This window comes from Neltuma alba, unplaced genomic scaffold (genome assembly GCF_004799145.2).
Source record: "Neltuma alba isolate B1F8T4 unplaced genomic scaffold, ASM479914v2 tig00010265_pilon, whole genome shotgun sequence".
NCBI classification, from domain to species: Eukaryota; Viridiplantae; Streptophyta; class Magnoliopsida; order Fabales; family Fabaceae; genus Neltuma; species Neltuma alba.
The window spans coordinates 139,227-154,065 of record NW_021635191.1 but is presented as its reverse complement, the minus strand read 5'-3'; the positions used below and the strand labels follow the sequence as shown (position 1 = coordinate 154,065).

Sequence of the window (14,839 nt, the reverse complement as noted above, 5' to 3'; positions counted from 1 at the left end):
TTATTAAAGAAGGTGGATGGGATATTTTGAAGCATTAATCAAGCTCTTCTCTCCCCTAATTTCAGATGTTCATTTCGGCCAAGGAGGAAAAGGGAGAGAAAAGAGAGAGTTTGAGAGAAAACAAGAAGAAAGGGAGCACCTTTGGTCATTCAAGCAAGCTTTTAAGGTTAGATCTTAGTCCTAGAGGTGTTCTTACTTTGTTTTCTTTCCTTTTTATGGTTAAAAATCTGTCTCCTCCCTCTCTTGATGTTGACCGAACTGATTAATAAAAAGGGGAAAGAAGTTTTGATCATCACACTTGCTAAGATACAACAACACAAGCTAGATCCTAGTGTTTGCAAGTGAGTTTAAGTTGTTTTAAAGCATTTTTCATGTTTGTTTTCTTGAGCTTCCATTTCGGCCAAGTGAGGAAATGAACCCTAGGATGAGTTTTTCAATGTTTTAAGGCTTCCATGATGCTTAAAATGAGGAATGGTGTAGGGTAGACTAAAAGGAACAAGTGTTGGAAGCTTTAAAGCAAAGTTGTGATTTTTGGTCTAAACCCTTTAGTGGTTCGGTCAATGTGTGGCTGGAAGAAGCAATTTTATTTTCATAAATCTAAGCTCATTTTTGGAATCTATATGAAAATCCATGTAGGGTTGAGTCAAAGAGTGATTTTTAGGGTTAAAAGAACCAAATCTAAAAGTAGTGAACAAAGGAGGGAGCTTTATGGTTCAAGAATCATTTTGATGTATGTTCTTGCTTTTCATGGTTGAATAATGATTATGGCTGCCTTTGTTGATGGATTACATGGTTAGGGTTTGATATTTATCAAGGGAAAGAGGAGAAGGAAGAAAAGCTAAGACTTTTAGAGTAAGATAGTAAGTTAAACCTAGCGACTACCACTAACTAGCATTGTTGATTATTGTATGGTTAATTACTATGATTGTGGTTGAGCTTTCTTGATTGTTATGTGGCTGCTCTTTATAGTATCTTACTTTGGCCTTTGCATGTTTGAGTTTGCCAAATGATAAGCATGTTAGTTTACCAATAGTAGCTAATATGATCATGCATAATAATGATGCTTGCTTGGTGCTATAGTTGGTTAATTTGCTACTGGGATTTTCAAAAATCTCATCCCTAAAAAATAATGTAACATTTTAGGGCCTGAATCATTCAAGGGAAAGCTGCAGATTGAAGGCTAATTTGTGGGGTTTAGCCACAAAAATTTGTGAGCTCATTTTGGTTATGTAAATATTAAACTAACAGTGCTAGAAGCACACTGACACTGACTGAATCACGTGACTTGTTGATTATTCTCCCAAACGCTTTTAATCTTGAAATTTTTCATAATGAAAGATAACGTCCTGAGCTTCAATTTGATAGCTAATACGTTAAAAATGGCCCAGTATACGATTTATAATGATTTTTCAAAGTTAATGGTCAGAATCTGGGAACCAGAGTTTTTGGCAAATGGACAGTGTTGCTTTTCTCAAAAACCTGACGCTTTCTCATAAGGAATTGGATAATGAGATTATTTTTCCTTGAAAAAGGACTTAAAGAGATTTAAGTATAATTTTGAACCACCCCAATTGGATTTTTGTAGAATAAGTTATGGATTTTTTAAGTTGGATAAAAAAAACTGGATTTTTACCCGATGAACAGTAAAAATCCAAAATTTAGCGTTTTTATGGTAAAAGTGAGCTCAAGACCATCCAATGTGGTCTAAAATGGTTTCCAAAGGAACCTAAGTCAATATAATAGTAAGGTGTGACAATGTGGCCTTATTAGGAAACTTAAATATATGACCATTTTGGATGTAGAACCGACATGTATTAAATAAAATACGTGATGGTTAATAACACTCACATACTCCTCTTAAAGAAGAAATGACACGTCTAAATGTTGATAGTTACTAATCATCACCTATTAGCAAAATTAATTGACGCATACCAACAATATTATAAGATGCCGACCAAAAAAGGGAGAATAGTGCTCCTAAAATCCTAATGGGGTTTTTAGAATGGCCAGTTGCAAAAAGAATGAAATCCACCACCCCGTCCCAATATTGCTTACCTAGAAAATTAGTAGACATCCATTCTTTGTCTATGGTCCCTATCTAGATATAGCATAGATAATCATATAGAGAAAAAAAATCAAAAGTAAAAAAGAAACATTCCATATATACACACACACAACATAAACAAACTAGCTCAGAATATTTTAAAGAAAGAAAAAATGAAAGAAAATAGATCAGATTCACGATAGAGAACATAAGAGTGAACACTAACTTGTCCTAGGAAAATGAGCATAGGAAGCTTAGAAAACTTACAACACAGAGAATAGAGTAGGAAAACGAGTAGAGAAGTCCACAACAGAGAATAGAGAAGTGAACCTGAACTCGCTCTAGGAGAAAGACTTGAGCCTTTGCTGGTGAAACCACTTTGTTAAAGGTAGAAGCAGTCTACACAGCAACGAACAGGGGTGGGTTAAGGTATAGAATGGTGGTCAACAAGGTTGTGTAGGTGCTAGTTTTAACAAAGGTGCACACACGAGAGAGCTTTCTTGAGGAAGGTAATAATTGCTAAGTTTGAAAATGGAGTAGCTGAAGAGGGTAGAAAACATTTTAAAAGATCATTACATGTTGATTTTTATCTAAAAATTGACACGTATTGGTTTTTAAAATATACACTACAAAAAAACAGCGGATTAGCGACGGAATGAAATTCCGTGCTAATTTTCGACGGATTTGCGACGGAAATTCCGTCGCTAATTTTTCCGACGGAATTGCGACGGACTTGCCACGGAATTTAGCGATGGAATAATTCCGTCGCAAATTCCGTCGCTAAATGACGAATACTGACGGAATTTGCGATGGAATTATTCCGTCGCTAAATTCCGTGGCAAGTCCGTCGCAATTCCGTTGGAAAAATTAGCGACGGAATTTCTGTCGCAAATCCATCGCAATTCCGTCGCAAATCCGTGGGTAATTTGCAGAAGAGGTAGGGTTAGGCTATTCCAACTTTGCGACGGAATTTCTGACGGAAAAAATTTCCGTGGCTAAATTCCGTCAGAATTCCATCGCAAATTCCGTCGCTAAATGACCAATACTGACGGAATTTGCGACGGAATGTTTCCGTCGCTAAATTCCGTGGCAAGTCCGTCGCAATTCCGTCGGAAAAATTAGCGACGGAATTTCCGTCGCAAATCCGTGGGTAATTTGCAGAAGAGGTGGGGTTAGCCTATTCCAACTTTGCGACGGAATTTCTGACGGAAAAAATATCTGTGGCTAAATTTCGTCAGAAATCCGTTGCTAATTGTGTCGCTAATGCAAAATTTATGAATTTTTTTTTGCTAGCAAAATTTATGTAATTTTTAATTTTCTTATAATATTTGAATAATTTATGTAATATATAAAAATATGATGATTGATACATATTTTTCATAAGAAAATAAAGGTTAATCAATCTCATTGTTGGAGCAAGTTTTTGACGTGAAATATTTTTTGAACTTATGAAGTTAAATTAAAAGATATGAATATAGTTCCTAAGAATTTGATATGATTATATTGTCTTGTTAAGATATGAATATCTTTTTTGTTGGGTTGCTTCTCTTTCTCTTCCTACATCATCATGGAGTAAGTTTTAGTTAGTTAGATACAATGAGAGATATGTGGAAAATGTAAAGATATGTTGAACTTTTATCTAATTGATAACTTATTTAACAACATATTTAATTATTAGCTTGTTTTCATTGAATCAATAATGGTGCCATGTACTTTAGGACTAAACAATAAACACAATAACTAAGTCAACCTAGTCCAATTTGCCTACATGCTTGATGTATATATCCAGTAGGTTGGGTTAGCTTGTTTAACAGAAGTACTCAAACTGACCTAGAGTATTATATATAATCACTAACATATCTATATATATATATATATCCCTATTCTCATTTGTGTCTTGGAGTAATAGTATATTATAAATATGTATATTTAAAACAAGTAATATAAAAGGACGGTAAAGTATAAAAAGAGAATCATTATTTTGAATTTATGACATAATAAATAGAAATATTTTGAAATTCTTTATAGTTATCTTGAAATTAGAAACTAGTTGGAAAATTGATTACGGACAACGAAGTATATAATAATTAGAAAAATCTGATTAAATGTAAAAATTATGCGTATATTTGTGTATATGTCTTGAATTTTTAATACAATAATTAGAAATATTTTATGTATGTTTAAGATAAATAAAAGGATGGTAAAGTATAAAAAAGAAAATTAATATCTTAAATTTCTAAGACAATAATTAGAAATATTTTGAAATTCTTTATAGTTATCTTGAAATTAGAAACTACGACAAAAATTGATTAGGGATGACAAAGTATACAATAATTAGAAAAATCTGATTAAATGTGAAAATTATGCATATTTGTGTATAAATCTTGAATTTCTAAGACAATAATTAGGAATATTTTATACATATTTAAGATAAATAAAGGGATGGTAAAGTATAAAAAGGAGAATCAATATCTTAAATTTCCAAGACAATAATTAGAAATACTTTGAATTTGTCATCCTGAAATTAGAAAATATTTAGAAAATTAATTAGAGATGATAAAATATATCTAAGATAATAATTAGAAAAATATGATTAGATATTAAAATATATTGAATTTCTGTTAAGTTCTCGTAAAAGCAAGGTTTAAATTAAATAACTAATATATGTTTATATTATTTATAACATTTTCCTTTTCTCATGGTATTATTATTATTTGATATAGTATTATTACTATTTAGATACTTGGTTATGTATTTTTTTCTAACTATTATATACTCAGAGGAAGAAATTGGTGATTGAAAAAAAAGGAGGGAAGCTTTCTACCAAAAAAAGGAGCGAAATAAAATTTTTCATTTTTCCCTCATTCTCCACGGCGCTTTCAACTGGAAGCCCTAGCCCCAAAATCAACTCACTCTCACTTTCTCCGTATCGCACCCTCTGCCTCTCTTGTTCACCATCAACTGCACTCAGCCGTAGCCCCAAAATCAACTCACTCTCACTTTCTCCGCATCGCACCCTCTGCCTCTCTTGTTCACCGTCAACTGCACTCAGTTTGCTCTGGTTCTCGGTCTTGCATCATCGGTGGTGGCTCTCGGCACTATTCCCATCATAGACCCACCTCAATGATCTACGCTATCTGCCCTCAATTTCAGTTAGTTGATTATGCTCTTGGCCTCTCCTCTCTTTTTCGTCCCGATCCTTTTCTTTCTCAGACTCGCTTTTCTTCCTTATCCTAATCCCTCTCTTTCTCTTGAAGTGAATAGGTTTAGATTGCAAAATTATTCATTTGGGTTTTGCTGACAGGCTTTGGATTCGTTAATTTGTCCCACAGGTACAAAATACACATTTTACTAGTAGAATTCGCATCTGTTTAGTAGCAGCATCAATTTTTTTTTCATACTCTTTCGCTTCTGTACTTGTACATGGATTGAGAAGAAAGTTTGCCTTGTCATTTTGCCTTATGCCGGTCCGTGCAATTTTTTTTCGGATTTTCAGACTGCTATATAGTTCATGGACAGTGCGTTGCTTTTATGTTTTCTCTCATGGGATTTGCATTTTTGGTTACTTTTCTGTGCAGATCAGTCTTGTTTTTATTGCATCTTGATCCTCATTCATTTGCATAGCAAGGTTATATCGCCTTAATGTAGGATTTTTGGTATGTTTAGCAATTAATGAGCTTAAGGATTGTTCTTGGCTCCGTTGGATATTTTTTCTCATAATGGCTGCTCAAAAGCTTAAGTCAAAGTTTTTTGATTAGTACGTTGGTATGTAAAGGCATTTGTCAAAGGAATTATGAATGTAGTTGGTGCTTGAACGTTGTGATGATTATTGAACTCAAAATAGTATTGGACTGTTATGGTAATTATTGCTGCTTGATTCCTTTTTTCTTTCCTCCAATGTCCTGATCGAACAACCAACCTGAATGATAGAAAGTTGACTCTCATATAATCTGCTGCAATTATTTCACCAATGTTTGCCCTGTAGTGAATGTTTATGCTGCTTATAATCCATCCCACTTTTAAAACTAGATCAGGGAACGAATATTTATGAAATAACCTGAGAAATTAGATAATTCTTAATTGACATAAAAAATTCAACTCGTTTAATTGAGATTCCTTAAGAAAATTGCAAACTAACATCCCTGAATTGTCATTCAAGTTTTATGCTCTTGTTGAAATCAAAGTTCAATGACATCTCACTTAAACTCCAAATTAAACTTAAGCTACAATTAATCCTGGAATTTTAACAAACAGAGAAAATCAATCAATTTCCTCCTTTAATTTTCCTCTCAAACTTCCAATCAATCGAATAAAGGCTTATGACCTCTCAATATTTCAAGAAAAGTAGCAAAGTAAACATATTCCAAATCTGAAAAATATAAACTTGCACAAATTAAATCTTAACAGAGAGGAATTGTTGAAACTATCAAATCTGAAATTTCAAAAGTCTACTAGTTCAAGTTATAAATCTATAGTCTCCATCATCAATCTTCAATTTATGCCCTAAAACATGCACAAGATAAGATAATAATCAATAGCCACGTGTAAAAATATTAAATTTTTCTTCAAAGTTGTCCATTAATGATTGTTTGGAAGTCTTGTTTTTGCTAAAGTTGTCCTTAAATTCGTTGGTTTGCTTATATTTGTATGTTGATGTTAAAACTTTGCTTAATTCATTTATATATATTTGTTTGCAATATATATTGATTGTCTTTTCTCAACTTTTACATAATATTTACATAGGATTCCTCTAGAATGGAAGTCCCTGAAAGTCGAAGATGGATGTACAATAGAATAGATCCTAGTACTAAATGGGTTACAGTAGATTTTGAGCGAGGTGTCGAGGAGTTTCTCGCTTATGCATTTCAATCACCTTATACTCAACAATCAGGAAAGCTTAGGTGTCCGTGTGTGAAATGTAGATGTAGGCCATATCTAATTCTTGATGAGGTGAAGACACACATTTATAAATATGGATACATGCCAAAATATTATATATGGACAAATCATGGTGAGAGAAACATAGAATATCATTCACCCATGTCTTCAACAGAAGGTACCTTACATGCCTCACATGGAGTACTTGGTAACCAACCAAGTCAATATGAGACATTGGTGATGGATGCAGCTGGGCCAAGTTTTAGAGATGACTATAATGAAGGTGTTGAAGAGATGCCAAATCCTAATGCACAAGCATTTTATGACATGCTATGTGCTGCCCAACAACCTTTGTGGGAAGGATGTGAAGAGGAATCTCAACTTTCAGCAGCTTTGCAGTTATTATGTATTAAGGCAGCAACTAATATGTCACAACAAGGGTACAACTTAATTTCACAACTCATGAAGAGGACACAGCCTAAAGACAATCATATGCTTACAGATTTATACCAAACAAAGAAGTTGGTATCCAAGCTAGGTCTTTCCTATAAGAAGATTGATTGTTGTGTGAATGGGTATATGTTATATTATAAACATAATGATAGTGCAACTCAATGTAAGTTTTGTTGTGAGGAAAGATATTCTTCTAAAAAGTTTCATGGAAGAAAAAAGAAAGTTGCAAGGAAGCAATTATGGTTCTTACCTCTCATTCCAAGATTACAAAGATTATTTGCTTCTCAAAAAAGGGCAAAGGAAATGAGATGGCACTATGAGCATAATCAAGGTTCCAATGTCCTTTCTCATCCCTCTGATAGCCAGGCATGGAAGGTTTTAGATATTGCATACCCAGACTTTGCGTATGATCCAAGAAACGTGAGGCTTGGGTTATGTGCTGATGGGTTTACGCCATTTGGGCAATCTGGGAGACAATATTCTTGTTGGCCTGTGATTATTACTCCATATAATCTACCACCTGAACTGTGCATGACACGAGAATATATGTTCTTAACATTGATCGTCCCTGGTCCTAATAATCCCAAAGGAAAACTAGATGTGTATTTACAGCCATTGGTAGATGAATTAAAATTATTATGGGATGAGGGGGTATCAACGTATGATGCCTCATTGAAACAAAACTTTTGTATGCGTGCTGCACTATTGTGGACAATCAATGACTTTCCTGCTTATAGTATGTTGTCTGGTTGGACAACAATGGGGAAATTATCATGTCCTATATGTATGGAGAATTCAAAAGCATTCCAACTGAAGCATGGGAGAAAAACATCTTTCTTTGATTGTCACCGTCAATTCCTTCCTGGTGATCACCAATTTAGGAGAAATAAAATCTCATTTTACAAAAACAGAGTTGAGAAATCAATGCCTCCACGTCGGTTAAGTGGAGAGGAAGTTTGGGAAAGAGTACGAAATTTGCCAAAAGTCATTGATTATGGAAAAACTATACCAATTGAAGGCTACAACGAGGCACATCATTGGACAAAACAAAGTATATTTTGGGAATTGCCGTACTGGAAAAGTAATCTCATTCGGCATAATCTTGATGTCATGCACATTGAGAAAAATGTTTTTGACAATTTGTTTCATACTGTCATGGACACAAAAGGGAAAACAAAAGATAATACACAAGCTCGAATGGACTTGAGAGCATATTGTCGACGGATTGATGATGAACTTGTTGAAAGAAGAGGGAAAATGGTGAAACCAAGTGCAAAATATTCTTTGAATTTAGAACAAAAACGAGCAATTTGTCAGTGGGTAAAGAAGTTGAAGCTCCCAGATGGATATGCATCTAATCTAGCCCGATGTGTTGACATGAAAGAAGCAAAGTTGTACGGAATGAAGAGCCATGATTGTCATGTTTTTATGGAACGCCTGCTTCCCATTGCTTTTGCTACTTTACCTGAGGTTGTCTTGAATCCTATAGTGGAGCTTAGTCAATTCTTTAAACAACTTTGTTCCACCACGGTGATGGTAGATCAACTAGATTTGCTAGAAAAAAATATTGTAATCACATTGTGCAAGTTAGAAAAGGTTTTTCCCCCAGGGTTTTTTGACTCAATGGAGCATTTGCCTGTTCACCTTTCTTATGAAGCTAAGGTTGGAGGACCTGTCCATTATCGATGGATGTATCCATTTGAAAGGTAATGAAACCTATTCATGTGAATTGAAAGTAAATATATGATTAGTGCAATAATTAATCTTAAGTTTCATTTCTCTCTGTGTAGGTTTCTCTATACATTGAAACAAAAGGTGAAAACATAGCTCGGGTTGAAGCATCTATATGTGAAGCTTATATAATTGAGGAGACTGCAATATTTTGCTCACATTACTTTGAGCCAGGTGTTCCCCCAAGAATAGCAAGACCTATAAGAAATGATGATGGTGGAGAATCAGATTTGCCAACAATTTCCATATTTAACTATCCTGGAAGACCGTTTGGGGAATGTAAAAGCCGTTGGTTGGATGATGAAGAAGCAAATGTTGCGACAAGATATGTTCTAATGAATTGTGATGAGGTGCAACCTTATTTAAAGTAAGTGTTACTACAATATGATTGATTAGAGCTCACACCAAATATACCTATGATTAATGTATTATTTTCTATGCAGTCTCTTTGTACAAATATTAAAGGAAGAGAAGCCCCAAGCTACAGACAATGAGATAGAAACTCAAATCAATGAACAATTTCCATTTTGGTTTAAAGACCATGTAAGTAACAATTTTTTTACATAATACCTAAAATAAACCTTTTGACAAATACTAATTGATGATGTCATGCAGGTTCAAAATCTTGCCAATAACATTATGGATCCATTTTTACATGACATTTCTTGGGGCCCAAAGAGGAAAGTAAAGACATGGTCTATGTACTTTGTCAATGGGTATAAGTTTCATACTAGTTCATGGGCTCTTCGAAAATCAACCAATAATAGTGGTGTATGTATTAAGGGAGCTGACTATGTACAATCAGAACATGACTTTTATGGCATTCTACAAGAAATTGTGGAGATTGAATATATGGGTCTTCCTACGAAGAGATTAGTGTTGTTTAAATGTGAGTGGTTTGATCCAACACCTAATCGTGGTATGAGGGTTCATGAACAATATGGGATTGTTGAAGTTCACGAACGACGGAGGTACAACAAGTATGATCCATTCATTTTTGCTCAACAAGCAATGCAAGTGTACTACACATATTATCCTTGTTGTCCAAAAAAGTCAAATTGGTTAGCTGTTATTAACATTAAGGCTCGTAGTATAATTGACACTCCTGCATCTGAAATAAACATGGGGGTATTTCAATCAGATAGATTAGAAGTCATATTGCCAGTAATTGTTAATGATGATGAATTGAACAATGAAAGAGAGTTTGAAATTCATTATGAAGAAGTAGATATGCCAATGGATAATATGATTTATGAAGATCAGGAAGGTGGAGATGAAGAAGATGATGATGCAGTTGAAGAACATGAAGCAGAACTTGAAGATGATGAAGATACAGAAAATAGTGAGGAAGATTCTTATATAGATGAGGATGACGATGACGATGAGGATGAGGATGAGGATGCGTAAACCACGGTTATGATATTTCATTTTTATTTAGTATTGAGTTTGATTCATTCATTGCTTGCATTTGGCTTTTATAGATTTAGTTTTATTTACATTCAATTTTGTGATGATTTGTCCATTGGTTGTAGTTTTTATTTACTTTGTAATGATTTAGTTTTTATTCATTTATTAACTGTTAATTTATTTTGTTGAGTGTACAGATGGCTAGTCGTCGCCCAAAGCATGGTAGAGAGCAATTGAGTAGTCCATTATCTGCACAATTGCCTCAAGACTATCAAAATCTTTCTCTTCCTCATATGGCAGCAACATCTCCTATTATGGCAGAAACATCCACTAGACTTCCAGATGTCCCTTTACCACCTAGACCCTCATTATCGCCTACATCTCCTCAAATGCCATCACCTGGAATAGAATACTCTCAACCTCATAATCCACAGGATGCTCCTAGTAGGTTGACACCATGGGGTCGTGATGCCTCGGATGGTAAGACATGGATATATCCTGAAAAAAAAACGTAAGTCTTGAAATTTACATTATTTGATATCTTCATTTAATGGCTTAAAGTTATTTTTCATTTATAATAATTTTTTTAAAATGATTATTAGGTTTAATCCTTCTGTTGCTACTGTGCGAAATATTCTTCCTGTAATTCAAGCGAAATTTGACCATCCATGTTATTGTTGGAAAGCGACACCTCTTTCATATAAGCAATTGTGGTTTGCTGAATGGGCGGTATATCTTATCTCTATTGTGTCTTTATTTTTTTCTCATTATGATATGGTATGATTTCTTCTTTTTGCTTCTCCTTTATGTAGAAAAATTACAAGTGGCTGCCACAACATGAAGAAGATATTAAAAGAAACTGGAATGCAAAGTGTGCTGAAATCTTAAGAAATACAATGCATAATGTCAGGAATGACTTGTTTAAAAAAAATGCGAGGCCTGGTTGGATTCTAGAAAGTGTGATGGATGATTTAGAGAAGATATGGACATCAGAGGATTATAAGGCCAAGTCTGAGATAGCTAAAGCCAATCGAGCTTCTTCCACAGGAGGAACTCAACACAAAGCAAGCAGTATTCCTATTAGTGAGCATAAGAGGAGGATGGTAATGATTTATCTTCAAATGCAATCATTATTTATAATGCATTACATGATACATCATCATTATAATGAGAAACCCTTCAATTTTTTAACCAAACTGCAGGCTTTGGAGCTGGGAAGAAACCCTACAATGTTTGAATTGTTTAAGAAGACACATTACAATGAGAAAACTAAACAATTTGTGGATCAGAGGTCGGCTTCAGTTTATGTAAGTGACAATTTTCTAGTATGTTTTTCATATTGGATCACTATGATTATGCTGGCGACTGGAGGCTTAATTGATTGGAGTGTGAGTCTTCATTTAATATAATTTTCATATTTGATTACTAGAATTGTGCTGACGGCCGGAGGCCTGGCTAGTTGTAGTGTGAGTCTTTGTTTAATATGCTTGTCATATTGGGTTACTGAAATGGAATTGTGCTGACGGCCGGAGGCTTGACTAGTTGTAGTGTGAGTCTTTGTTTAATATGCTTGTCATATTGAGTTACTGAAATGGAATTGTGCTGATGGCCGGGGACCTAACTAGTTATAGTGTGAGTCTTTTTAAATATGTTTTTTTTTGTGACAAATCTTGTTGTGAAGTTGAAACACCAAAATAATTTGGATAATTAGGTGATTGAACATGACATTGTTGATTGATGTCTTTTTCATTAACTAATTTGATTGAAAATAAGTCATTACTGATTGAAAAGTTATCATTGAAAAATGTTCAAAATCTTAAAACTATTCTTATCACATTTCAAAAGAGTTGGTCATTTGTTACTTTTAATATCCAATTCTTGTTGAAGTTGTTGAAGTAACTGGAAGCAAAGTTATTTGAAAAATGAGCAAAGATCAAAATATATTGGGTCATTTGGATGGAAGAATGGTGTCATAATTCTGATTAATCAAAATATATTGGGGGATGATTTGAATGGTGTCATAATTCTGAAATTTAATTTTGAACCGTGGTTGAGTTAATTGTATACATGAGAATAAACATCTTAGTAATCTCATGTCACTAATGGTATGAAAACTTTCTTATAATTGGAAGCACTGCAAAAGATTGAAGCCTAGTAAGTGGGAGGTTGTAATTTCGATTGTGCTTATGATATACCAGAATACGATTTACATCAGAATGCCATATCTGGTCCTAAATATAATATTTAATTTACAGTTCAAACTATAAATTAAATCTTATATTTAGAATCTAGCAGTATTTTTCTTTTGACCATGAGGAATTCAAATGTCATAAAACTGTGATCTAAAGTCAGCCTACTATATAAGTGTATGTTCTTTTTTCCTTCTCGGAACTGCTGTAATATTTATAAGATTGCTTTTACATTTTTTAAAAAATTAAATTTATGGTTACAAAAGGAAAGATTAAAAAAAAAAAAAAACAAAAGGGGAGAGAAGCTCCCCTGTGATCATCAAAGGGTAATGCGCACAGGCCAGACGGGGATTGCTCCAAGATATACACGCCCAATGGAAGGCCCAAACTTCAAAATCCTCGCATTAATCCCCTTGACGTCTTGCAACAAAAGATATCAATACTTGTGCTTATTTTGATGTGTGCCCAGATGATCTGGGAGGCTTTGCGTACAGAGGGGGCCTGGGATTTAATCCCTCTTTCGTACCAAAAAAAGAAAGGGAAGAATGATTGCTGATTGGTTTTAGTGCTTTTCAGTTTTTTGGGGCCAACAATAAAGGTTATACAAACCAATTTTGAAGTTTATGTTCCTTCATATATAATGTTTTGATTTATTTTAATGTTTTGGGTGAATTATTTTTTCTCAGCATGAGTTGATAGATTTCCTTAAAATTGCGATAATTGGTTTTGCTATCTAATTATTCTATAATTATTTGGTTTATATACTTTTATGCATTATTCAAACTTTGTCAAATAACACTGCTTTATTATAGGATGATTATATGAGGCGGAAGGCATCCATGAATTTTGATGCAACTTCTCAAAGTGTGCAATCAAATGATCTTGAAGACATTAATATATGGTTTGAGGTTACTGGTGGTAAAAATAAGAAGGGCCGCTTCTATGGGTTAGGATCTGAGGGTAAAGACATTGGCTCTTCCTCTCATGTGTCTTCTTCTTCTATCAACAACACAGGACTCCATCCAGAATTTGAGTCCGAATTGCAAAATAGGGTGCAAGAGCTTAGGCAACAGAATCAAGAGATTATGCAACAGAATCGGGAGATTCGCCAAGAGAATCAAAATCTTAAAGATACAATCTTGTCCAGGCTCAAGGAACTTGAGAACAAAATATCCGGCCATCTGACCAAGATAGTGCAGGAAATGACTGTTGAGACATTAGTTGTGTCTATTTGTATTTATAGAACAGACTTCTGATATTTCTTTTTTATTCAGTTGTTATGTTTTTAAATTTTAGACAATTTATTGTACTTCATATTATCTTTAATTCATGTTGGTTTTTATAAAAAAATTTGATTTGATTAACATTTTAAAAATTTATTCCTATCCCTATAAATTATTTTTAGAAAAAGCTACCAAAAAAATTTTTTGACGAAAGAAAACGTTGGCAAAAAAAAAAAAATTCTGACGGATTTGCGACGGAATTTCCGTCTGAAGATTTGCGACGGAAATTCCGTCGCAAATCCGTGGTACATGTTCCATCGCAAATCTATAAAATTTTTGACGCAAAGTAGCGACGGAAATTCCGTCGCAAATCCGTCGCAAAGTTTGCGACGGAAATTCCGTCGAAAATCCGTCGTAGAGTTGGAATGCACTATCCCGATATTTGCGACGAAATATCATATTTTTGCGACGGAATTTTCCATCGCTAATCAGCGACGGAATTTTCCATCACAAATTCCGTGGCTAAATTTGCGACGGAATCTCATAATCCGTCGCAAATTAATTAGCGACAAAAGTTTTAGCGATGGAATTCCGTCGCTGATTTCCGTCACAAAACGTTTTAGCGACAGAATTAAATTCCATCGCTAATTGTCTGTTTTTTTGTAGTGATATATGATGATCTTTCCTAAATAACCAACACCTATTTGGTCTATCTATTTATAAACTAAGACATATTTATACGACTATCTTTTTTAGAAAACGATCACGCTAATTATTATCAATTTAAAAAATATAACTTTCCTCATTAAGTGTCTGTAATACTTAAATAACTGACACGTATTTTTCTTTTTAATTTTTTTATATTATATATATTATATAAAGGGCTCAAGCCCCTTCTAAAATAGGCCAACTAA

General features: G+C 33.9%; 1 protein-coding gene across 1 annotated transcript; it reads left to right on the top strand.

Moving 5' to 3' along the window:
- Nucleotides 1-10,710: 10,710 nt before the first annotated feature.
- LOC114755377 (uncharacterized) lies at nucleotides 10,711-13,958 on the top strand. The gene is made up of 5 exons (XM_028944254.1): nucleotides 10,711-11,024; nucleotides 11,116-11,242; nucleotides 11,326-11,616; nucleotides 11,716-11,820; nucleotides 13,515-13,958. Exons 1-5 carry the CDS (start codon nucleotides 10,711-10,713, stop codon nucleotides 13,956-13,958), a joined length of 1,281 nt encoding a protein of 426 aa, XP_028800087.1.
- Nucleotides 13,959-14,839: the final 881 nt, after the last annotated feature.